Here is a 23777-nt window from a genome sequence, read left to right as displayed (position 1 = left end):
GGGTAATTAGGTGCCCACCAGGTGTGCGAATCTGAGGCCCAGTCCACGCGGTTAAAACTTTCCTCAGTTCTTTTGCTAGCTCGTTGCTCATAACCGAATAGTCCGCTCCCGTATCAACCAATGCCGTAACTGCTAAATCGTCTATATCGACCGGTAAGTCCGAAGCTGAACATCCTTTGTGATCGTCACGTGTCGTCGTTTGATAGCCGTCGTCTGTTCGGGAACGCGATGGAGGATGTTCGGCTGTTCGCTCGTCAGCGGCCTTACCTCCGCAGGCCGCTGGGTCTAGTTTCCCGGTTTGCGTGAAAGGCATTTTCAACAAGTTGTACCATATAATACCTGTAAAGGAAGCCGGTGGAGATATTTCCATCTTTGCGTCTATATAGAGTATATTAAGGACTGCTTAGGACATCTCGATCTAGACACGTTCCAGCGCTGCTGAGCGGCTAAAAGAGGGGTGTGGGGAGTGCATTTTAAATTGCTGTTTCCTAACAGCAGAAGATTTTGAGGCTGATACTTATTCAGCCCTGTGCAAAAGCGAAGACCTGTTAGGAAGTTTGCATCCAAATAAATATCTCAATGTTCGAAAGAAGGTGTGACGAAACGTAGGAGTATAATAACATATCTGGTATATTAGATTCAGTTCAACGTAGAGCTGGGATATGCGCCGTTCTTTGGATGCTCAGAGGCGACCGTACAAATCGACATTTTAACGAAACGGGATTCCTGTTGTACACAATAGCGCCACTAACTCAATTTCCACGGCACAGTTAATTCGACCCAGAGAGGCCCTTCACAGCCAGTCGAAAGGAATCCCCGTGAGTTCTCATTGGCGTTTCCACCTGGAGGCGCCACACATAAACTAGCCCTCGATTGTTCTCACTGTATAGATGGTTGCTGAGGAGAAGCTGATCAAGGCTCCATGTTTCACTCCATCAGACTCCACATGACTTTAAAACGGCTAACACTATTCGATCGTTTACAGGCTGTGTAGCGCCTTTCAGTACATAGAGGGATCTCCTACGCGCCAACACGCGTCGCCGGGATATCCCGAAAATTATGCGATGGCATCCATGCACGGGTCTTACCAGGTGTAATTGTCTCGATTTGGACGTTCCAACGCCCGTATTGTTTTGTTGTCGTCGCTTCTTCCTGAGCCATGTCGAGGGGTCCGGTATAGAAATATTGGCACCTCAACCTTGTGAATAAGCTGTAGCCACCAATGTTTATATTCCCGCCGTGAGTCCAAGCTATCTTATCAGGTCTAGCTTATCTGTCTTATCTGTTATCTATACGGCGCGCTGTAAAATGTGCGTTCCCTTGGTAACTATCGTGTATCGTTACCCACTCGCCCAACCTATCATTCTTCTACACTTATCGGGTAGGACATAGTGTCGATAAGGAGAAGGGAGGGTAGGACCCTGATAAGATAGAGGAGGAATGCGCTACCAAAGCGCCGCAAGTGGAGTAGAGAGGTACTAACGTTCCCGCGCTTTCCTGCGCTCCTAGATACCGCCAGGAGGCGATTCTCGGGGCGGCCGCTGCCGAGCAGATTTACGTCAGGCTATGCGCGGCGCGTGGCGAGCACGTGAGCAGGACACAGATCTCCATGACTGGCTCAACGGATCACATCACCAGATCGCACTCGCTCTCAACGCCGTCGGATGGCGAGCGCAAGCACTTGTGTCGCGGCTAACAGGCTCTCACCTCTTGGTGGAAGTAGGAAGAGTGTTTCTTTTGGACTTTCGTGCAGTGCGGCGGTTGCATCCGCAGCCTCTCGCCTTTCCTTGCTTCGTGAGCTTCACGCGCCCCGTTTCCTCGGAGCCCCTCTCGGTGTTTGTCACTTGGGACCTTTTTCTTCGTGATCCGTCATGCGTTACTGACGTCGGTGCAGCTACAGTTAAGGTGTTTTTTTTTACTTGTGCTAGCGACCTTCGAAACGCCGAACAGTGCACGGAAAACTTAATGGATATTTCGTGAGGTGCGTATACCCCCTGTCCTGTGCCATCATCTTCATCTCAGCAGTGCTGGTCATTTCGGCCCTTTGATGTCGTGTCCCTAAGTGTTTTCGTGATGTCGGAGCAGTGACAGCTACGCCGGTGATTGTTTTTGTGCTAGCGACCTTCGAAATTAACTTTAGCCAAGTTAACTTAACTTGGTTTAATTACTTCATTTTCACAAGACTTACCCTCATTGTTTGGCAGTTTTTGGAAGTTGACTGACCGAATTTGGTTGTCAGCATCGTTTTGGGCGCAGTCAGACTGTTTGGACACCAACTTTTGTCCAAATCGACTGAGGCCAAATTTTTAGAGTGTGCTGGCCTAAATTTCGAGGTTGAGCAGGCCGAATTTGGTGGCCGTCATCGTGTTGGGCACACTAAAGTTAGATTGGAGATCAACTTTGGTGCCATTCGGCTGAGGTCAAATTTCGAGGATGGGGTAGGCTAAATTTTGGTGGTGGATTGGCAAAGTATTCGGATACTGTCGTGTTGGCCACACTCAAATTAGCTTGGACACCAATTTTGGCCTAAATCACCCGAGGTCATATTTCGTGGTAGGGGAGGGTGGGCCAAATTTGGGGTCACCTTCGTGTTGGGCACACTCAAATTAGTTTGGGCACCAATTTTGGTACAGATCGGCAGAGGTTAAATTTTGGGTGGGATGGACCAATTTTTGGTGCCCGGTAGGCCAAATTTTCTGGCCATCGTCCTGTTAGGCGCACTGAAATTACGTTGGACATGAATTTTGGTCCAAATAGGCCGAACCCAAATTGGGGAAATGGACCAAATTTTGTGGTAAGGTTGGCCAAATTTGTTAGCCACTATCGTGATGGGCCCACTCAACTATGGGGGCTGGTATTTTTGTCCTTTTTTTTCGTTTTCCGTTTATTTTTATTGTGCTCCCATGGTGCGCATAAAAGATAAGATTTTGCTCGGGTCTAAACCATCGGTTCGGTGCTTTCGCATTAAAATAACGCCTGATACTTAGAGCTATGCCAACCCCTCCACAAGGTTAGCGAACATACAGCCGCGACAGTCAGTTAGGAGATGCATCGCTCTTTCGTCCGGCCTGCCAGGTCCTCGTCTTCTACAATCTTGTTCGCCACTCTTGAAAGAACAGTTACCCTGGTGACAGCTGCCGCTCATGGTGCTCCTGATGCGTCGTTCGGCGCAATTCCCATCAGTGTTCATTTTACGTCACTGAATAAAAAAAACGTGCTCCATTCTCCCGACGGCGACCGATCGCTGGCGGCCAGTTCGAAGGCACGCGGGTCAACCCTTGCCTCCTAAGCACCGCCTTTGGTGGTCTCGCTCGTTCGTTGAAGTCAGACCCTCGCCCCGGTGACGTGGTCGCTCGGCGGCCAGAACACATCCCTGTCGACCTCATATGCTTTGTTGTGTGCGCCACAATGGGTCGGTCGGCTGACAAAGTTTATTCGGAGCTTAGAAAGCATACATTCTGCGACACAGTTCTGCGACACATTCTGCTTCAGCGCAGCTACAGCTCATAAGCTTTGTGGCTTGCATTCCCTATTCGTGGCCCTGAGATGAGGATACCTCGCGGCAGCGCAGGTACAGTCCATGCCAAAGACAATCAGAGATGTGTTCTATAGACCGCGTCACAGCGAGCTGCTTCCACCACAGTATTGAACCCGCGAGCGCAGGCAATCACAATCGGGTCTGTGCCGTACGTGCTTATCGTGAAAATGCGCAGCTCTAGACACTGGGAGCTTCCCGCACTGCTTCTGCTCCATCGTGAGAGAAAGCTCATGCTCACATTCGCCGCTAATAAGACACGGGATATACCGAATATATTTAAGACGTTGATGCGAAGGAAAATTCGTAAGTAAAATACGTCGAAGATTTAAGTTAATAGTTTTCGAGCGCAACAGCACGAGGTCAAAGAAGGGAAAGAAATTCTATATCGGGGATATTGAAATACATTGCTTACATTAGCAAGTCGCTAATGCGTTACAGGCACATACACAAAGTGCACAAAATACACTTACAAAATACAAAAGACAATGTACTGTCTGCACAAAACCTCTCAGACAAGAACCTCAGGTGGTCTAAATTAATTCGGGTCCCTAGCTATAGGCTTCCACTGCGGCGTCCCTTCCAAAACATCCCTTCCAAAACAGCCGTCGCCGTAGCTCAGAGGTAGAGCACCGGACGCGAAATTCGGAGGTCGTGGGTTCGGATCCCACCGGCGGCATGTGGTTGTTTTTTCTTCTGCTTTTCTTATCAATTAGCTTTAAGCAATAACATATTCAGTATTATTCTAAATTGATCAACACCATTAAATAAATAAAAAAAAATAAAAATCCCCTGTGTCCGTTGGTTTCTGTTGCTGTTGGCTTCTCTCTCATTGCTTCAGGACGTTAGAGCACACTGTTTAAATTTTATTTACATAATCGTTATTCACAGCCTACGTTTTGTAACCCTAGTGAATTGCTTTCAGGACCTCACCGCATGTTGGAGAGATGCAAAAACTTGCATACTGCACAAAAACACAGGTGCTGAGAAACATTTTTGAAGAACCAGAGTTGCTCAGAACTCAGTCAGCGATTAACATATCAAAGTGCAAGCTGAAGAGAATCGCTCCTCCGCAACGGACCTTCACAAAATCACCAAACGTTCGACCGAGAGGAGGCAATGCGCGAAGTGTAGAATATATGGTACTGCAATAGTTCCTGATTAAATGTCCAAACCTTGCGAGGAGAGGAAGTCTAGCATCAAATTCATCCATCTGAATGCGAGCGATTCTCTTCATGGAATGTACTAATTACCTAATGAATAACAGAATGAAGGATGAAAAATGAGATGTTGAATCAAGGGATGCGTTTATCGCGAGCAATTATTGATGTTCGTGACCCTGCGAACAACGGTGTTTTTTGTTGGAAAAAAAAATGTTTATTTCGTTGATGAGGAGCCACTGCTTCTTGCGAAAGGTCCCACTCTTTCTCTGTGCTGTCATAAAAAGTGCGCAGCCATTTTAATGCCACTCGTTGCAGTCAAACGCGCAAAACCACGACATAGAGTTAGCGCACATCACAGAAAGCACAATGCGCAGTGTTCGCAACGCCTTGATCAGGAGGAAAATGGCGCCCGCGAAAATGAAAAACACGACGAAAACAGTGGCAGTCCGAGTTTCAGAAAGGAACGGAGGGTCAGAACCAATCGTCATCTATAAACTTGAGAAAAAAGCGCATCAGGGCCGAGGACGTAGCGTGGTGTGGCGGAGTTTGAAGCGAACTTCCATTTCCAGTTTATCAAGCGGCTTTACGCTTGTATTCTTGATGCTGATTTTATCCTCGACTACTCTATTTGCTTTTATGCCTCTGTATGCTCTCTCCCAGCGCTGGAGGCGATCGCTACGCCCCCTTTGTAAAGGTCCCACCTTCCGCTTCGTTCCTATCTTATCGGCTTATCGGAAGCGCGATAGCCAGGCAAGCCAGCGTTCCTCTCTTATCGGAAGCGATAGCCAGGCAAGCTCCGCCTCCAGAGGTGATAACCTGGGCGATAAGCGATATATAAACACTATGCGCTCCATTCACTGCACTACCAGCCGTCATCAGCAACAACGCGCCCAAGTTCAAATCCGGACTTTTTCTCGACATGGCTTCACGGGGCGAGACTTGGAAGCAGCAATGCGACTCTCACGGCTCCAGCGGCAAAAGCTTCAGTCCAGGTGCGGTCCCTTTCTTTCTGCGGACTCTATACCACTGAGTTCGGGTTGTTACAGTTGGAAGATGCTAATTCTATTAATGGCAATCAATGATTACTTATCCCCTTTACGTCTAAAGCTGCAGAGTTATGCCATCCGGAAGAGCCTATCAGTTAGTTTTTATTGATCCCATAATGACACATTTTGGTCATAGCGTAACGAAATTACATTGTTGCGTAACTTTTCTGCCTGGATTAAACTGTCGTAGCTCTGTTAACGTCACGTTTATCACTTTCGCTCATCTAGTTTCCGGAAGTAGTGCATGTTGCCATGGCTCACTGGACACATCACGTCGTCTTGACAAGCCAGAGGGTGCACCTTCGGAAGGAACCAGTGGATGGGGTATGTTACTTTCGCACCCACCTTATCACCGTAACCGACGAATACGCCTCTTTCATCTTAACGTAATTTCGTACATCCTTTGCTTGTATGCGCACGCAAGTATCTCTTAATTCCCATTCCTAAAGTATCCAGTATTTTCAATCTGTTCTCAAGCAATCTCTTTCGTATTCAATGCAGTTGTCATCTTTTCAATGCTTGGAACATACGCCACATAAGAGCACCTATTCATAGGAAATCCTGTTTTGGCTTGTATGTCATGCACTGTGTCATGAGCCCTCTAGCCAAACCACAGTCACATTTAACATCTTCGCTAGAACTATGGTCACTATAATTCCTTATTACTGTCACCTAAAATACGCCACTTTGATCTTAACGTAATTTCGTACATCATTTCCTTGTATACGCACACACGCATCTGTCAATTCCCATTCCTAAAGTAGCCACAGTAGAGTGTTTTCAATCTGTTCTCATGTAATCTCTTTCGTATTCAATGCAGTTCTCAGCTTTTCAATACTTGGAACCTGTGCCGCATAAGAACTCCTATTCATTAGATATCCTGTTTTAGTTTGTATGGCATGCACTGTCATGAGCACGCTAGCCAAACTGTAGTCACATTTAAGATCTTCGTTAGAACTATGGTCGCTATAATTCTTAAAGGATGTGTATCAGTGGCATGGTCGACAATATGTAAATTAACCAGTCCTTGCCATTCAGTGCTTCCAGTCAGCTTACATCGTCCTTGAGGTCGTGGCCACGATGCCTAATTTCAACTTTTCAGTATCCCATCATCTTCTCAGACAGCCGGTGGGATGTGCTGGCTGCGTAGACTCCGCGCAGGCAAACTTTCAATCTGCCGATGTTTCCCAACGCTCGTGACGAGCACCATTGCAGGTGTTTGTTCAAATAGTAAGTGTGAACACTTGTCTTCCGTGTGCAGTTGACTTCCCGCTTGACAGTACGCCGTCGGATTCGTCGAGATCACAGTCGTTCACCCAGGAAATCGGCCAGGTACATTGTAATCCCTACAAAATTTATTAGTGTTGGTGACGCAGGCGATTTTCAGAGTGAATGTTTGAGGAAATTGTTTTTTGTGATAAAGATGAAGTGTGGCAAGTGCGCTGCACGCACTCGCGCGCACGGGTGTGGAGAAGACGACGAAGTAGCAGAATACAGATCGGCTCGACCGTATGCTACGTGTACTGTTTCACTGCTAATTATCATTACTACGATACAACATATTTTGGCGACGAGGATGCTGTTTTGATTCGGGACCTTCACGTGGCCTGCTCACCTTCCGTCATGAGCTTTTCTGGGCTTCAGCCACCACCGCCCTTCCTGCCGACTCCTGGTCGTCCTGCCCTTCCATGGGAGCAATGGGAGCTGGCGTTCCGGAATTACATGCTGGCCTCTGGTGCCTCTACTCTGGGCGCGGACAGGCGGAAGGCCATCCTGCTGAACTGCATCGGACTGGAAGGTCAGCGCATTTTTTATACCTTGGCGCCGCCGTCGTCCACTCCAGCGCCTACAGCAGCTGCATCGCACTCCGGTGACGAGGCGCCCCGCCTTGACGAATTTGATGCGGCGATATCCATTCTGTCGGAGCATTACAAATCGTCCGTGAATGTAATCGCCGCACGTCATCGCTTTCGCCGTCGAGTTCAGGCTCCAGGAGAGACAACGGATGAGTACGTCGCTGTCCTTCGCAGCCTTGTCGGCGACTGTGGCTTTGGGACCATGGCGGACGATATGATCAGGGACCAGCTGGTGGAGAAGACCTCGAGTTGCCATCTGCGTGAGCGCCTACTCATGGAAGGCTCCTCCTTGACTCTGTCGCGCGCCGTGCTCCTTGCTCGACAGTGCGAGCAAGCTTCCCGTGAAGCCAGGGAATTGGCTGAGGAGGACGCTCCAGTACATCGTGTGGGATGCGAGCGCGGATCGAGACAAACCCCACCTCAGGCCCATTGCTGCAAGTGCCAAAGTCAACCGTCACAACCTGCTGCTGCAATACCACAGCGCATGTGCTACCGTTGCGGTTCTACGGCCCACCTGGCGAACAACCCTGCATGCCGAGCCCGCAACCGCAAGTGTGGTCGGTGCGGCAAGATGGGCCATTTCGACTCTCTCTGCAAGTCGTCCGACCGTCCTGTTCAAGTTCAGCAAGTTGCAGATACTGCTGACACATCGTCGATGCCGGATGGATTCAGTAGTGCATCTATTCTCAATGTTGAAAGTCAAAAAAACGGAATTTTCGCCTCGGTCCTGATTGAAGGCAAGTCCATCCGCTTCCTGATTGACACCGGCTCATCTGTGTCAATTATTTCTGAAGACCTATACCACCGATTCTTCGCTGCAATTTTCCCGCTTAAACCAACTGCAGTTCAACTATTGGACTATTCTAAGTCTCGGATTATAGTCCAAGGCTGTTTTGTTGCCTCAGCCAAGTTTCACGACCGTACCGCCTGCATCCTGTTGTACGTTGTCTCGGGAGGCACAACGCTGCTGGGTCTGGATTCCATTGCAGCCCTACAAATGAAGATAAAAGGTGCATCGTTGGAATGTCTTTCCATGACGCCTGATACGCCTCTGTTACCTCCTGAGCTACGTCCACACTTCGAACATCTCTTCTCCAAGGAACTCGGAGTTGCTCGTGGCTACGTGCACAAAGTCAGAGTGCAGGATTCCGTTTCTCCTGTTGCTTGCAAGCTCCGACGGCTGCCGTTTGCCATTCGACAGCAAGTGTCCGAGGAACTGCAGAAGCTTGAAGCTCAAGACATCATTGAACGGGTCGACGCTTCCAAGTGGATTTCACCGATAGTCGTTGCTCGGAAAAAGGATGGCTCCATCAGAATGTGCGTCGATTTGCGTGAGCCGAACAAGGCTATTGTGGTCGACAGTTTTCCTTTGCCTCAAACGGAAGAACTTCTACATAGCTTGGCCGGGTCACAGCGTTTTTCGAAGTTGGACCTTGCCTCGGCTTACCATCAAGTACCACTTAGCCCTGAGAGTCGGGAATTGACCACATTCATTACCCATGATGGCCTCTTCCGCTTCAAACGAGTGTGTTTCGGCCTTGCTTCGGCGCCTTCGGCTTTGCAGAAGACGATGCACTTAATTTTAAAAGGGTGCAAAGGTGTCCTCTTCTACATCGACGATATCATAGTCCATGGCACCACCCGACAGGAGCACCTGACCAACCTTCGTGCTGTTCTCGAGCGCCTGTCCCAAGCCGGACTCAAGCTCAACCACAAATGTGTCTTCGACGTTCCGAAGCTCACTTTCTTGGGGCACGTTGTCAGTGGTGAAGGACTGTTTCTGCTTTCTTCTGCCATCGAGGCGATTACGAAGGCTCCGACTCCATCTAACATCGGTGAGCATCGCTCCCTCCTTGGACTTGCGGGTTTCTACTCCAAGTTCATCCCGCATTACTCCGACGTCGTTGAGCCTATGCGCGCCCTACTTCGTGGAAGCGACTCAGCCTTCACTTGGACCGCTGCTGCAGATTCAAGCTTCAAACTACTGAAGTCCATGTTGACGTCATGTGACGTACTGCATTTTTTTGATCCTGCCCTTCCCGTGGTCGTATAACGACTGACGCTTCCGGATATGGCCTTGGGGCAGTGCTTCAGCAAGACAACGGCCATTCCCTGCAAACTGTTGCGTTTGCCTCCCGTACCTTGACACCCCAAGAAAGAAAGTACTCTGTTGGTGAACGTGAGGCCCTAGCTTGCGTTTGGGCGTGCGAACGGTGGCACGTGTATTTGTGGGGCCGGCCTTTTGTTCTACGCACTGACCACAGTGCACTTGTCACTTTGCTGTCGACGAAAGGAACGGGTCATCGGCCGTTGCGAATTTCACGTTGGTCGGCTCGCCTGTTGTGCTACAACTACACTGTAGAGTACCGCAAAGGCAATGACAACTCTGTTGCGGACGCTCTGTCTCGCCTTCCCTTACCGACCTCATCATGCAGTGAGCCCAGTGAGTTCGACTCCAGTGACGACGATTTCGTCTGCCTGCTATCGCCAGCCGTGACTCTACAAGAGCTACAAGAGGCAACCATCAGCGACGCGGCAGTTGCTCAAGCCATTCAGTTTACATCTGCGACATGGCCGGACAAGAAATCCCTACCGGAGAACCTCAGACCATATTATCTCCTGCGCTCGGAGCTGTCCGTCGTGCAGGGCGTCTTGTACCGAGGTGACAGGCTCGTCGTTCCCGAAAGTTTGCGACGACGCCTCATGGACATCGCGCACGAGTCACACCCCGGAATAAGCCGCACGAAAAGTCGACTGCGAGAGCTCTACTGGTGGCCGCGAATGGACGAGCACGTCGAAGAAATGGTACGGACATGCGTTGTCTGCCAGTCCTGTGACAAATCGGCTCGTCCGGTGGCAGCTCCTCTGCAACCTGTCGCCTTCCCAGAAAAACCTTGGGATAAGGTTGCCATTGATATTGTGGGGCCTTTCGATCAAGCTCCCAGTGGCTGCCGCTTCGCGATTACTCTAATGGATTATTATAGTAAGTGGCCAGAGGTTTTCTTCGCTGATGCCATCACAACTCAAACCGTTCAAGAATTCCTGCTTGGCCTCTTTGCTCGTGAGGGTTACCCTCAAGAGATTGTCTCTGACCACGGACCTCAATTCTCATCGATGGCCATGCAAACTTTCCTCCGCGAACGGGGGATACGCCATTGCTACTCTTCAGTGTACCATCCCCAAGCTAATGGGCTCGTGGAACGATTCAATCGAGTGCTTAAGTCCTATATTCAGCTGGCTCTGTGCGAGCGACGCGACCTACTTACAGCGATTGTGGACTACCTCGGTGTCTACCGCTGTACGCCCCATGCCACGACAGGACTTGCACCAGCTGTCCTACTTCATGGCCGGTTGCCCCGCACAAGACTGAACGTCGTAGGACTGCCGGATCAGTGCTTCCCAACGGATCCGACAAAAGCGCTTAAGCTTTTGCGGCAGAGGCTTCAGGAGAAGCAAACGCAGTACAAGCTTTATGCGGACCAGCGGAGTGGCGCCAAGTGTCGTCACTTTCAGATTGGCCAGTACGTGCGTGTTCGCAAACCAACTGTGCGAGGCAAACTGTCAGCTCGGTTTTCGGAACCTCGGAAGATTGTGGAGCAGCGTGGACCTGCATCTTATCTGCTGGATGATGGGCGAGTGTGGCACTCGTCCAAGTTTTCTGCGGTTCGCCCAGAAGTAGTTCAGCAGCAACTGTCCTCCCCAGCTCCAGCGGCCCTTTTCGCTAATATTTCGCCGCCTATCGACGGCAACAGAATGCCGCCGCACAGTCCACAGTCCGGAACCGTCGTACAGGGTTCTTCTTCGGACGCGCCTTCAATCCATCTGATGCCAGCCGCTCAAGTTAGCTGCCCGGGCCCTTCATCGCACCTGGTTTCGCCCGCTCCGGAATCGGCAGCCGCTCCTCAACCCTCGTGTAGTACATCCACAGCGGCAACTGCGGCTTCACTTCCTGCGCCGCCTCACCGAAGTACTCGAAAAAAGAAGCGGCCCGCATGGTTCAAAGACTATGACATCCGCTAGACATTTTGTTTTTTTAAGTGCGGCGGAAATGTGATAAAGATGAAGTGTGGCAAGTGCGCTGCACGCACTCGCGCGCGCGGGTGTGGAGAAGACGACGAAGTAGCAGAATACAGATCGGCTCGACCGTATGCTACGTGTACTGTTTTACTGCTAATTATCATTACTACGATACAACATTTTTCTCCTTCGAAGATGGTTCACAGTGAGGCTTTTGTTGACCTGCGCATTACTGCCTTTAATCGCGAATAACTAACGCGAAAAGAGAGATGCTCTTTATATTGGAGAGTCAAGATGTAAAAATGGAGTAATGTTGGAGAGGAAGAATAACCGCGAACTTGGACGAGACTTAAGAACGAGAAGACAAGACCAGCGGTAAATAGCAACTGAAGTTTATTGGGAAAAAAGATGTTGCAGCAAAGGTTGCATCTGCGCACAGCGTACGTAACACCGTTACATTGCGAGAACTTAGATAAGGACACATGGAACACGCGAGATGGATAAAGAAACAAATCGAAACAAACACAAAAAATGAAGGAGATGCCTGGCACATGTTTAACAGAAACCATGTCTTTTTATCTAAAAGCGCCACAGAAGGCTCACTAACACACATATCGAGCCCAAGTTTGCGCATGTGTGCCGCTTCTAAAATCTCCCTTTCAAGCCTCTTCAATTGTTGCAACATGTCTGTTTTCCCAATAAATTTCATTTGCTAGTTACCGCTCGTCCTGTCTTCTTCTCGTTCTTAAGCCTCGTCTAAGTTCGCGGTTATTCCTCCTCTCCAACATGTCAGACCAACTGGCCCAAAGCTTCTCCTTGTTGAAGTTACGTTCCCTGTCTACAGTTTTAGCTTGAAATATGAGCAAACAAAATTTTGGTACAAATACTAAATTTCTCCTCTTCCTTTTACAACAGGTGACTGAAGACGTGGGCACTACAATGCATCCGATTAATATCTGTATCACGAATGGAAACTTCATCTGCGGTGTCAATTCTGACTTTCAGCTAGATCAGCTGGCTAAAATGTTCCGTGGTCCGTGTCTACGACCTGACCCAAGCTTCATCGACAATCATTACAGCGGGAGTTCGATGACGAGTACGAAGGTGTGCAAGAGAATTTTCTTTTCTAACTTTGCGGACAAGTTAATGGCACTTCTGTGTTTGCGGTGCATTTCTGTTATATGTAGGTGTTACTTGTGTTCTGATTAACGACGCTCCTACGTTCTCTTACCAAAATATAGCATGAGTACGCATTTTAAAGAAGCCATATTCCCGCTGTGCCTTCTGTGATGTGTAGCACATAAATGTTTCCACTGAGCGCAACGCTGGTAGTTCACCTATATTTGACTTCAGCCTGGCGACTAGAATGAGGATGCACGTAATAGAATTTTTAATCTGAATAAATGTCACTCATTATATCAAAGCTAACTTCTACTCAATCGATCAAGGGTGTGTAAAGATGTTCTCGTGACGGGAGCCTTGTACGAAACTCTCTTGCTACCTATTTTGACCGGATGCTACGGGCGCGTTAATCCAGACCACTGTGTAATTTAACGTGACCTACCTCGCTGCACTGCATTCACTTTTTGCTGCGCAGTGCCAGCATAATCAAAACATTGTACTGTGGTGCATTGTTTGAGAGGAAGAGGGTTGGAGATAGCGGAGGCTTCACAGGGAATTGGGATGATCGTAGTTGCACTGTTGCGCTGGTCTACATGATTCGTTCTCTTTTTTTTTTTCATTTACTTCAGGGCACACCAAGTACAATACCTAACGATGGAGCAGTTCGAGATATGAAACGACGCCGAAGCATTTCAAAATATTTTTTTCGGTCGTGCTATTTGGCCCAAAAAGAAATATTGTTTTGGACCAATGTCAGCAGCCGCAGTTCAAGTTCCTTGCACCACAGCGGTGAAAAACATTGCGAAACCAATAAAAAACTTTGAGAAGAACTACAACTGCTGAATTTTTCTTGCGCCTAAGGCGTGGCCGTCCCAAGGGAAGGCCAGGACGTGACAGAGGCGCAGCACAACACAAGTAGCCCTGGAAGGAGATGGTCCAAGTAAGAGAGATGTCAACCACCGATTGATGGATGGATAGATGGGTGCATAGGAGGGTGGTCTTAGGTCCCCTATGAAAAGGGACGGTGGCGCACACTACCGCGCTTATATTTCTTTATTGATGCGATAGCATAAGATCTGTCACACTAAAACTTCGCCGATTTTACCCGCAGCGGCGGCTCAGTGGATAGCGCACTCGGCTACTGAGCTGGAGTTCCGGGTTCGAACCCGTACGCGGCGGCCGCGTTTCGATTGAGGCGAAACGCAAAAGGCACCCATGTGCTGCGCGACCTCAGTGCGCGTTAAAGGCCCCAGGGGGTCGAAATTATTCCGGAGCCCTCCACTGCGGCACCTGTTTCTCCTTTCTTCCACTCCCATCTGCCTCCCTTCCCTTACGGAGCGGTTCGGGTGTCCACCGAGATGTGAGACAATTACTGCTCCGTTTCGTGTCCTCAAAAAGCAAGTTTTTTTGCTTGAAGAAATTCACTGACTGGTCGCGGAAAGTCGCGTGACCTTGTCACTTGACCTTGACCTTGTCACTTGACCTTGACCTTGTCACCTCTAAGCGCCCCATACTTTTCTGAATTTTAAAATCCTTTTAACCTAGATCAATGTTTTGGAATAAACCATTCTTTCGAGTACATATTGCTTTCCGGACGTGCTGATTTTAACTTCAGAGGCCCGTGTCCGTATATATCTGCCCTTTCCTTTTAAACCAACAATTTTCCGACAGTTTTTTACTCATCTCTGGAGTCGGCACATTCACGTCACCTTCGTTATCCATAAAGAGCAGCGGTTGAGAAATGCTGTTGTGAAAGGCATAGACACCGGGACTAATTTCGCTGTTTGCTATGCCATGCATTCTCTCCATATATGTTGTTAGCATGCAAACAGAAATCGGAGAGCCGTGCTTGCCAAGGCACACGATTGCTCGCGAGCAGCAGCGCGAAATTTGCGCGTCTTTCTCGTTCAAAGTACTTTATTTCGTTCTCTTTAGTTCCCATCTCACTCTGCTGTCTATTCGAGTGCCAAAACACCTGCTGCGCGGGAACCCCACTGCATCGTTTACCCATCAGGTCTCAAAATGAGAGTAAATCCTCCCGCTCGCTCACCGCCCCTGTCCATTTACATGACGCATTACGGGCAGCACAAACTCCTCACTCGCTGCATAGCAAAATTGCTACATGCCTCTAACATCGAAAAAAACATTCTATATGAAAGCAAAAAATGAGTAATCTCCTCTATCACACAAGATTTTATAAAAGGGAGTGCGCTAGAGGATACCTTACTCCCTTTTTACTCCCATTGCTCCCTCTAATGCACTACCTTTTATAAAAGGTTGTGTGCTAGAGGGAGTAATGGAGTGAATAGGAGTAAGGTGTAAAATGGAGTGTGCTAAGAGGGCGTAATGGGGTGAACGGGAGCATAAAGGGAGTTCCTCTAACGCACTCCCTTCTATAAAAGGGTGTGTGCTGAGGACAGCTTACTCCCTTTTTAGACCTTTCTGCTTAGAGTGTAGAAACAACTGCGACGTGAGGGCACCGACAACACAATAGGTGCTGAAAACAAATTCCTTTGTTCCAAGCGGGGGAGTGGCGTCGCGCAACACTGGCTCAGAGCTGTCGTGTTACGTGGGAGAGGGACGAGGTTATCGAAGCAGTAAAGAGAGGTTCTCGATAACGGCGCGCCGCTAACAGCGGCCCTCGCACGGCGCTGCTCCTGTAAGGCCTTGGTTCCCTCTCCTCACGCGTAGTAATCAGAGCACTGACTGCCGAAACCCAAGAACTATTTCCGACTGTGTCGCATACTGGGGGGGAAATCTGACTGTGCAGCCTGCTCGTGGCCCCCCCCCGCCACCGAATACGGGCCGGTGTAGTTTCGGCTACTAGGCTTTGTTTCGGTGCAATGCCAGCAGTGGGGATGGGATGGCCGGGACCCATCCTCTGGGGATGCAAACCCCCAATGGGAGTGGCAGCGACTCCCAGACGACTGTGAGGGCCAGTCGTGCACGTGAGGTCCGATGCCTGAGCGGAGGCAGGCCTGGGTTTATACTCAGGTTGGACCCACGAAATCCGGCCCGGAAGGCATGTCAAAACGCCAAAAGGTTTTCGAATACATGCTACCTTCCTTCCTCTGCGCGCGGGGGCGTGCAAGTCTGGCTACCGACGCGTCGGTTTCTGGTTACGGAGAAACCAGGTCCGCGCGGGGGTTCATAGTGGCCAGGCTCTGAGGACCGCCGCCCCGGGGAAGCGGCCTTACGGCCGGCCGCAGGCTTAACCGCCTGCGGGATGCCGGGGGATGAGGGCTTAGTACTGCCTCGTAAGAGTCTGGCGAAAACCGAAGATGTGTGGAGTACCGGTGGAGTAGGCCCGGGTCATCTCATCCTAAGCCACGTTCTTGGTTAGTGGCCCGGTCGCCCAGCCTTGAACACTCTCTCCTCAGTAGGAGAAGAGTAAGCTAGGAGAGGAAATAAGTGCATGGATGGTTGGAGGAAGCACAGATGGGCCCCCCGGAGTCTGACCGGTTCTGAGGCCGCGAGGCCGTTGACGAACTGGGCGTCCACTGGCCGGGACTATCACACATACTTCCGGTGTCCGAAAAACCGCGAAAAACCTTCAACGGCTAGTAGCCGGCAGGTGGGAAAAGCCTTTAGTGAGCGATGAGGAGCCCCAGGTAGCTACTGACCCCGTGTTAGGTTTTCCTGTCTCCGACGGTCGGAGCCCGTTGCGTATGGTGGGTGGTCGGGCATCCCGTGAGTGGGGCCGCGCCATTGGGCAATCTCGATGCTCTCCCTGCCCTGGCCAGGCGGGCCAGTAATGGAGTCGAGATAATTGAAGGATCAGAGCAAAAATCTCGCTGTCCCCATTCCCTTCCCACGTCCCATTTCCCTTTCCGCTACTTCCCAGGGGAGGTCAGGGGAGCCTCCCCGGGCCCGCTCTCTCGGCTGTGGGTCGCTAATGTAGCATTACCCCTAATATTTTATTTTTCCACCCACGGGTGGTCAAATTACAACTTGCCTATGGGCATCCTCTTTTATTTTTCAATTGGGTTAAGCCTGTTGTGTGTAAACGGTGCAGGCAGGGGCCTATTATTTTTATTTCCTTTTCGGTTGCCCCAACCTATTCAATGTGTCGCATACTTTACCCGCGGTACTTTAGTGGAGAGGGCGAGGTTACTTTCAACCTCAATCTACTTTCTGTGTCGCATACTTTTCCACCTTCGGGTGTCAAAATTACAATTGCCTACTTGGCCAATTCGTTTATTTTCATCGGTTTAAGCCCGTTGTGTCGCAAGACGGTACGGGTAGGGCTACGTTTTTCTTAGTTTTCTTTAAGCCCACTCTAAATAAACTATGAGTCGCATACTGTGGGGGAAATAGAGTAGAGTCCGAAAATCCGAAAAATCCGAGAATCCGAACAGTATCATCTCCGAAAATCAAATCGGTTCGAATGTGACGTCACTCATTTTTCGGCTATGGCTATTCAAAATGAGGCCTAACCATAATATATTATTATCTAAAATATATCACCTCGGTGTCTATCGGGTTCTACTCGTCGAGTAGAGTCCGAAAATTAAACTGGTTTTTATGTTACATTATTTGGTAAAGAGTTATAAGCCCTCAAATGTGATCACGTTATCACCAATTTTGGCCCCACGTGATTCGCAAATGGTCACAGCGAGTCTCCCCCAACAGCGAGCATCACTAATATACAGGTGTTTGAGCTGTGACGTTAACAGCGGCGGAGATTCAGCCCCCCTGTCGTTTTGCCCCTACCGGCGGCTGCCGGGCTTATGGGGCACCAACATTAGCCCCCCCCCCCCCCCCCCCCCCCCCCCCCCCCGCCGGAACAAAATTTCTGGCTACGCCACTGCTACGTTCAGACCCCTCGCTCCCAGTTCTCCATCCCTTTTTGCACACATTGAACGCTGTCTCCTCTCCTGTCCTGTAGCAGTTCAATCCCCCCCTTTCATTTAATCCTCCCTGTCCTGCTGGTGTGCCTGGTTTGGTGTTGACCGAACGGTCTGACAGCTGACGCTCATAAGACGAGGCAGTGCGCCTTTCTCAGCGCTTGCTATTGCAATTTTTTGTTGTGTAGCTTCGCTTCTGCATTGCCTAACCCATTTTTTTAAGGCGAAAGCCTCTAATGGCTCATACTGTCGTTAGCAGACGCGTCGACAGCCGTGTCGACAGACGCGTCGGCAGTAGTGTCGACAGACGCGTCGGCAGATTCGTCCACCTTTCGGCGTCACTGCTTAAAAGACTCAAGGTTCCATCATGAATGAAGGCGCATCTAGTAAATGCATGGGCTTCATAAATAAAATAAAAGGAGTAAAGTCAAGAAAAGGGAAATAAAAAATTAATATAATAATATAAACAAAAATAAAAACTAAATAAAGATAAGATGTGAAAATAAAAATAAAAACAAAATATGAAAAATAAAGAAGTAAATAAAACAAACAGTGGCCAGGAAACGCGTTCGCCTTGCAGCACTTTAGAGAGCCAAAGTGCCCCTGAATTTTTTGTTCATAACTTGCAATGTGTACCTTGTTCTTTCTCTTCCCTCCCCCCTTTATTTGTCAAGTCCCACTCTCCTCTACAATGCCTACCGGGCCGCCCGAGAGACGCGGGTTCTATCCTGGTCACGGCGGTGGAATTTCGATACAGGCGAAATTCTAGAGGCCCGTGTACTGTGCGTTGTCAGTGGACGTTAAAGAACTCCAGGCGGTCGAAATTTCCAGACCCCTTCACTATACGGCGTGCTACAAGTCGGAGAAAATCTCTGACTCAATCCCTGTGTCTCGTCTTCATTCTTTCATGTAGTTTGGATGGTCTGGCGCTATTTTTGCACCAATTCAAGTATGGACCAACCTAAAAAGAAGCGTTATTGCAGTATCTCTCTCGCCTCTGACGGGAGTCAGGCAACTGCGTTCGCGAAGGCCCGGAATTCTAGTTCACTGTACCCGGGATGCCCGAGATGTGGACCAGCTACCAAGAGATCCCGAGGGTCAAGTACGTACGGACGGACGGACGGACGGACGGACGGACGGATGGATGGATGGATGGATGGATGGATGGATGGATGGGAGCGCCCCCTTTGAAATGGGGTGGTGGCAATTACCACCATGCTCAGCTTTTCTTTCTTTATTATTTTTTTGTTTACTGTGTTGGCAATTCTCATTAAGATTCGCCATCACCTTTACCTACGGTTTCCTACAATTCTAACCTTATGCCACATCTCTGCTTTTCAGCCACCAATCCTCCAATCGCTTTTTGCTGACTTCCACTGCAGATTTATTTACATGACCATTGTTATCTTTAAACCCTAGGGCCTCAGGAAGAGTGACTGCGCCTGCATCGACATCCGGATGGATACCATCACATTTGATTATGAGGTGTTCAATTGTTTCCACAGATCTACCACACCCTGCACATGTGTCATCTTCTTCGTTAAATTTATTTTTGTAGCTGCGCGTTCTAAGACACCCTGATCTAGCTTGAAAAAGTAGGGCACTGCCTCTTGAGTTATCATAGAAAAATTCTTTCCTGATCTGCCTTTTCCAGTATCGATATAGTTCTACACTATGTTTCTGTTCCATTGAATTCATCCAATTTTTAACTTCCGCGTTTTTAACCTGTCGTTTAATGCTCTTTCTTTCTCCGTCCTCATGACCGGCATACTTACTGGTTAGTTTTCTAGTTCTTTTCCGCCACTGTGAGTCAACGTTCTTTCTGTATAAATATTTAAATACCTTAGCTGCCCATCTGTTATCGTCCAATTTCCTCAGGCGTTCTTCGTATAGTATTTTACTCTTAACTTCCCGTGCTTCGAACGATGCCCAGCCCATATCCCCTTGTACTGCCTCGTTTGTGGTTTTGCCGTGGGCACCTAGTGCTAATCTTCCAACAGCTCTCTGATTTACGTCTTGTCTCGACTGAACTTCTGCCCTTAAGCACAGAACCGCATTGCCGAAAGTAAGTCCCGGCACCATTATTCCTTTCCAAATACCTCTTAGTACTTCATATTTGTTGTACCCCCATAATGCCCTATGTTTCATTATCCCGGCGTCTCTTCGTCCTTTTGCCCTAAGAGCCTGTTCATGCTTTTCCGTGTATATCTGCCCTTCGTTTAGCCATATCCCAAGGTATTTGTATTCGGCCACTTTGGGTATTTCGTGGCCTTGTATTGTAAGCACCTGATCAGTTGTATCGTTAAAAATAATCACACCTGATTTAGTTGCGCTAAAACTGAATCCTAGAGCGTCTCCTTCGTCTCCACAGCAATTAACCAAAGTTTCTAAATCTTCCTGGCTATCTGCTAACAGTACAATATCGTCCGCATACATTAAACCCGGGAGTCGCTGCTTAACTACATTTCCGCCTAATCTGTACGACAGATTATAACCCAGATTACTTTCTTCTAGCCTTCTTTCCATATTTATCACGTAAAGCATGAACAGCAGCGGTGATAGAGGACAACCTTGCCTTAATCCTTTGTGCACCCCCACAGTTGTGGTACTTTTTTTCCCTTCCCATGTAATTTCAACTTCATTATGTCGGTACATTTCCTGTAGAAAATCAATTACCTCATCACCAATACCTAAATCTTTCAATATGCTCCACAGGAGTTCCCTGTTCACGTTATCGTATGCACCGCTTATGTCCAGAAAGGCTAAAAACAGAGGTCTATTTTCCGCCTTAGCTATTTCTATGCATTGGGTAAGCACGAACAGGCTATCATCTAACCGCCTACCCCTTCTGAACCCATTCTGAAGTTCTCCGAGTATCCTATTCCCTTCTACCCATGACTGCATTTTTAATTTCACCGCCTGCATTGCGATGGATGGATGGATGGATGGATAGGAGCGCACCCTTTGAAACGGGGTGGTGGCAATTGCCACCATGCTCAGCTTTTCTTTATTTATTATTTTTTTTGTTTACTGTGTTGGCAATTCTCATTAAGATTCTCCATCAACTTTGCCTACGGTTTCCTACTATTCTAACCTTATTCCACATCTCTGCTTTTCAGCCACCAATCCTCCAATCGCTTTTTGCTGACTTCCACTGCAGATTTATTTACATGACCATTGAAAAAAAAAAAAAAACGGTGCAACGAAGAGATCGCCCTCTGCCGCCAGCCACCGCAAACATATATCAGACATTGTGGCCTCTGCGATCGGCTCCGGCAGCGCGTTGTTAGATCACGGAGGCCACGCGGACACTCCAGGGCTATAGCTCCGCGCGCAATATCCGCGGCGCTGGCGCCTGTCCAACCTCCAAGCGACACGCTGGAGTATTCAGATGACGTGGACGCGGAGTTAAACGTGCTACATGAAATACTGGCCGTAAACGGCCAGTAAAGTTCCTTTCATCTTCCTCGTAGTTTGCATGAACAAAAACTCGTAACTGATTCGTTTCAAAAGTGTTACCAGCTCATGACTAATTTCGGAAGCTGTCTCGATCAGTTACCTGTGTGCCTTCTGCATGACAACGTGCAATTTCATTGGTGCGCGTTGGCAGTGAGTACTTGTATCTACTGCAACACGACGGACAGCATCTCCGGCATGGTCTAGTGGTTAGGATACCTGGCTCTCACCCAGGAGGCCCGGGTTCGATTCCCGGTGTCGGAACGATTTTTTTTTTCCCCTGCTTAACACACATCAAATAACTGCTTTTGAAATAATTCTGCATTGAACACAATTGTCAACAACAGAGTCAGCTTTGCAGAAGGTCAAGTGACTACTGGTGTTATGCACTCCACGCACATGAACGCCCATGTACGCTTTTGTTCCGCCGATCGAATGGGACGCTGAGTAGGTCGCGGGTTGTTTTCATCGACGACAATCATAGTTACGCGTAAACAAGTTTTAATCAGTGATAAGTGGTCACGATTCGCGGGGCAGCGTTTTGCTTCGCCTCGCCCTGTAGAAACCTGAGGCTGACCAGGCTGAGGCTCTTCTCTAAGAAGCTAGGCGCCCGTGACCACACAGCCTTCTCGCTGTCTTCCTGTCTTCGTTCTCTCCCTACGCGTACGTGTTTCATCCTAACTGGCGCTAGGCGTCAGGAAAGTAGGAGAAGGAGAAGTGACCCTCCCGCTTTGTCTGGGTACTTGGTCATTCGGGAATCTATTTCAACGAGGTGTCTGATTTATTGGCAAGGTCAGCTCTCACTGCCCCTGTAATATATCCCGTACCGCACCTCATTATGTTGGAGACCTCCCGTTTCCAGCGGTTCCAACATATATCAGCCAGCTTTGGTGATCCGTTGCTGAATACCGTGGACTTTCACCATTTAAAGTTCCCATGGATTGTCCGATCATGTAAGACAAGGCGGTGTGAAGTGTCCTTGACGCGTTTGCGATGCAGAATCCCCCTCCCCCTCAACTTGTACTTATGCAGATGCGGGTTTGCTCCGACAAACCTTTGTAACACATGCGGAGAAGTTGAAACAATTGACCATTATCTCCTCTCCTACCGGCGGTTCGCATTACAGAGAAAACAGTAATTGGAAGTACCTCTTTCGAGGTAAGGACTCCCTTTGTCTCTGCCAGTTCTGCTCTCGTTTGGTGCGAGCGCCACGGGATTCTCGTTAAGAACTATTAGCGGCTACCTTCATGATTACATCATACCAACTGGTCGCAATTATCCTGTTAAATCCATATAAAATTCCACCGAATGTCCAAAAAGCGTATTTTATTTTATTCCTGATGTATCTCATTTGTTTATTTATTAAACATTTTCAACAATTCATACATATTTTCTAATTTCAAACATTCTACAATTTACTTAGCTTTTTTCCCGCACATATACCTCCTTGGCATTCACCACCGTACCTTGGCAATCCCCCCGCGTGGGTATGTGTCATTTTCATATGGAGAAGAAGAAGAAGAGAGACCCAGAACAGGGTGACCATGAAGGGGGGAAAAAAACAGAGGGGGTAGCGTCCGACGGTAGCCTTGAAACCGAGTCATAAAAAGTAATAATATAGTAAAAAGGATAGAGAGTTTCTCCGCACTTTCTGGGGATATCTGCACGCGCTTTCAAGATTTCGCAGGGATATGTGTCACTGGGAAGCATGGAACGGATCAGGAATTTCTTCATATAGTAACGCGAAATCAGAAATCCCACAAGCATACATCTCGTGTCTTTTTGCGACAGTGCTTGAGAAAACAGACTGAAAAATGGACAACTTATTTTCTTCTGATACATAGCGCGCTGACCGAGTTATCTGGTAACAGCTTAATTATCATGGTAATAAAATTAGAGCCCGTGTCTTTCGGTGTGTGCGGCGTTTTGTCCGATAATTAATGACAAGCGTAAAAATATCGCGATCTTATTCGACCCCCTCGCCTCGTCCCCGGTTACATGCTGCCCTAATTTGAAGGGTTTGAGTTGAAAAAAAATGTGCCTGTCTTTGACACTGTCGCCCTTGAAAATACGGAAGAAATCAGTTCTACTTCATGAGAATATAGCCCCTGGGCAGTGATTAAAATAAAGTCAGGTAAATATTACAAGCCGAGAACACGCACATTTTTTTTTATAAGACTAAATTTGTTTTTCCTTGAACAAACACCTACCACCAGATCCAGCATGCTTCACGAAAGACTGAGCAGGGGCAGGCTTCCACCGCGTGCTTTCGTTAACAAGCCGACTACTGCGTGCTGCTCGAGCGGGAAACGAGCAGGGCAGTACGTGCTGCAAGCGCAGCTCCACTGCTGACTCTTCGATTAGCAACGGTTTTAAAGCCGTGCTCACTCACTTCCATGCTCTTCGGAACAGTGAATGAATGGAACAAACTACCACCGAGCATTTTTGAATCGAACAACTTTCAATCAGAACTGGAATGTCTTTTTTTTCCCAAGTAGAGGCGCCTTGATTTGCACTGTATGCTTGCACTGTACCATGTCATTTTCTCACTCTTTCTATATTAATGCCCCTTTACGTTGTATTCATTTGTTGCCAGACTTACTAGTGTTGAATTTCTGGACATTTTTCTTTTGTTTTTGTAGCCTTCTTACTTTGCATTGTTTGTGAAATGCCCCTCCTGCTAGGGCCAAAGCATTGGCCTGCAGTATGGTTAAATAATAAATAAGCACAACGCA

The 23777-nt window shown here is 48.4% G+C and overlaps 1 protein-coding gene and 2 non-coding genes across 3 annotated transcripts; all 3 read left to right on the top strand.

Annotated features, from left to right (window-relative positions):
* Positions 1-1543: 1543 nt before the first annotated feature.
* LOC149358442 (uncharacterized) lies at positions 1544-13563 on the top strand. Its single transcript, XM_089567547.1, has 5 exons — positions 1544-5690; positions 5973-6068; positions 7006-7076; positions 12533-12721; positions 13369-13563. The coding sequence occupies exons 1-5, from the start codon at positions 5618-5620 to the stop codon at positions 13561-13563; spliced, it is 624 nt and encodes a 207-aa protein (XP_089423673.1). The 5' UTR covers positions 1544-5617.
* On the top strand, positions 4143-4214 carry TRNAS-CGA (transfer RNA serine (anticodon CGA)). Its single transcript has one exon. It is a non-coding gene; the product is annotated as a tRNA-Ser (tRNA).
* Positions 13564-21234: 7671 nt separating the features above from the next.
* TRNAE-CUC (transfer RNA glutamic acid (anticodon CUC)) lies at positions 21235-21306 on the top strand. The gene has a single exon. It is a non-coding gene; the product is annotated as a tRNA-Glu (tRNA).
* The last annotated feature ends 2471 nt before the right edge of the window (positions 21307-23777 follow it).

The sequence above is a fragment of the Amblyomma mixtum genome, chromosome 2 (assembly GCF_055824585.1).
Source record: "Amblyomma mixtum isolate Tamu chromosome 2, ASM5582458v1, whole genome shotgun sequence".
NCBI classification, from domain to species: domain Eukaryota; kingdom Metazoa; phylum Arthropoda; class Arachnida; order Ixodida; family Ixodidae; genus Amblyomma; species Amblyomma mixtum.
This window is presented reverse-complemented; position numbering and strand designations above follow the sequence as displayed.

Coding starts and splice junctions, on each gene's coding strand:
- LOC149358442 (XM_089567547.1), top strand. CDS start 5,618: ATGGCTTCACGGGGCGAGACTTGGAAGCAGCAATGCGACTCTCACGGC. Junction 5,691..5,972: donor CGGCAAAAGCTTCAGTCCAG/GTGCGGTCCCTT, acceptor TCGCTCATCTAG/TTTCCGGAAGTAGTGCATGT. Junction 7,077..12,532: donor TCACCCAGGAAATCGGCCAG/GTACATTGTAAT, acceptor CTTTTACAACAG/GTGACTGAAGACGTGGGCAC.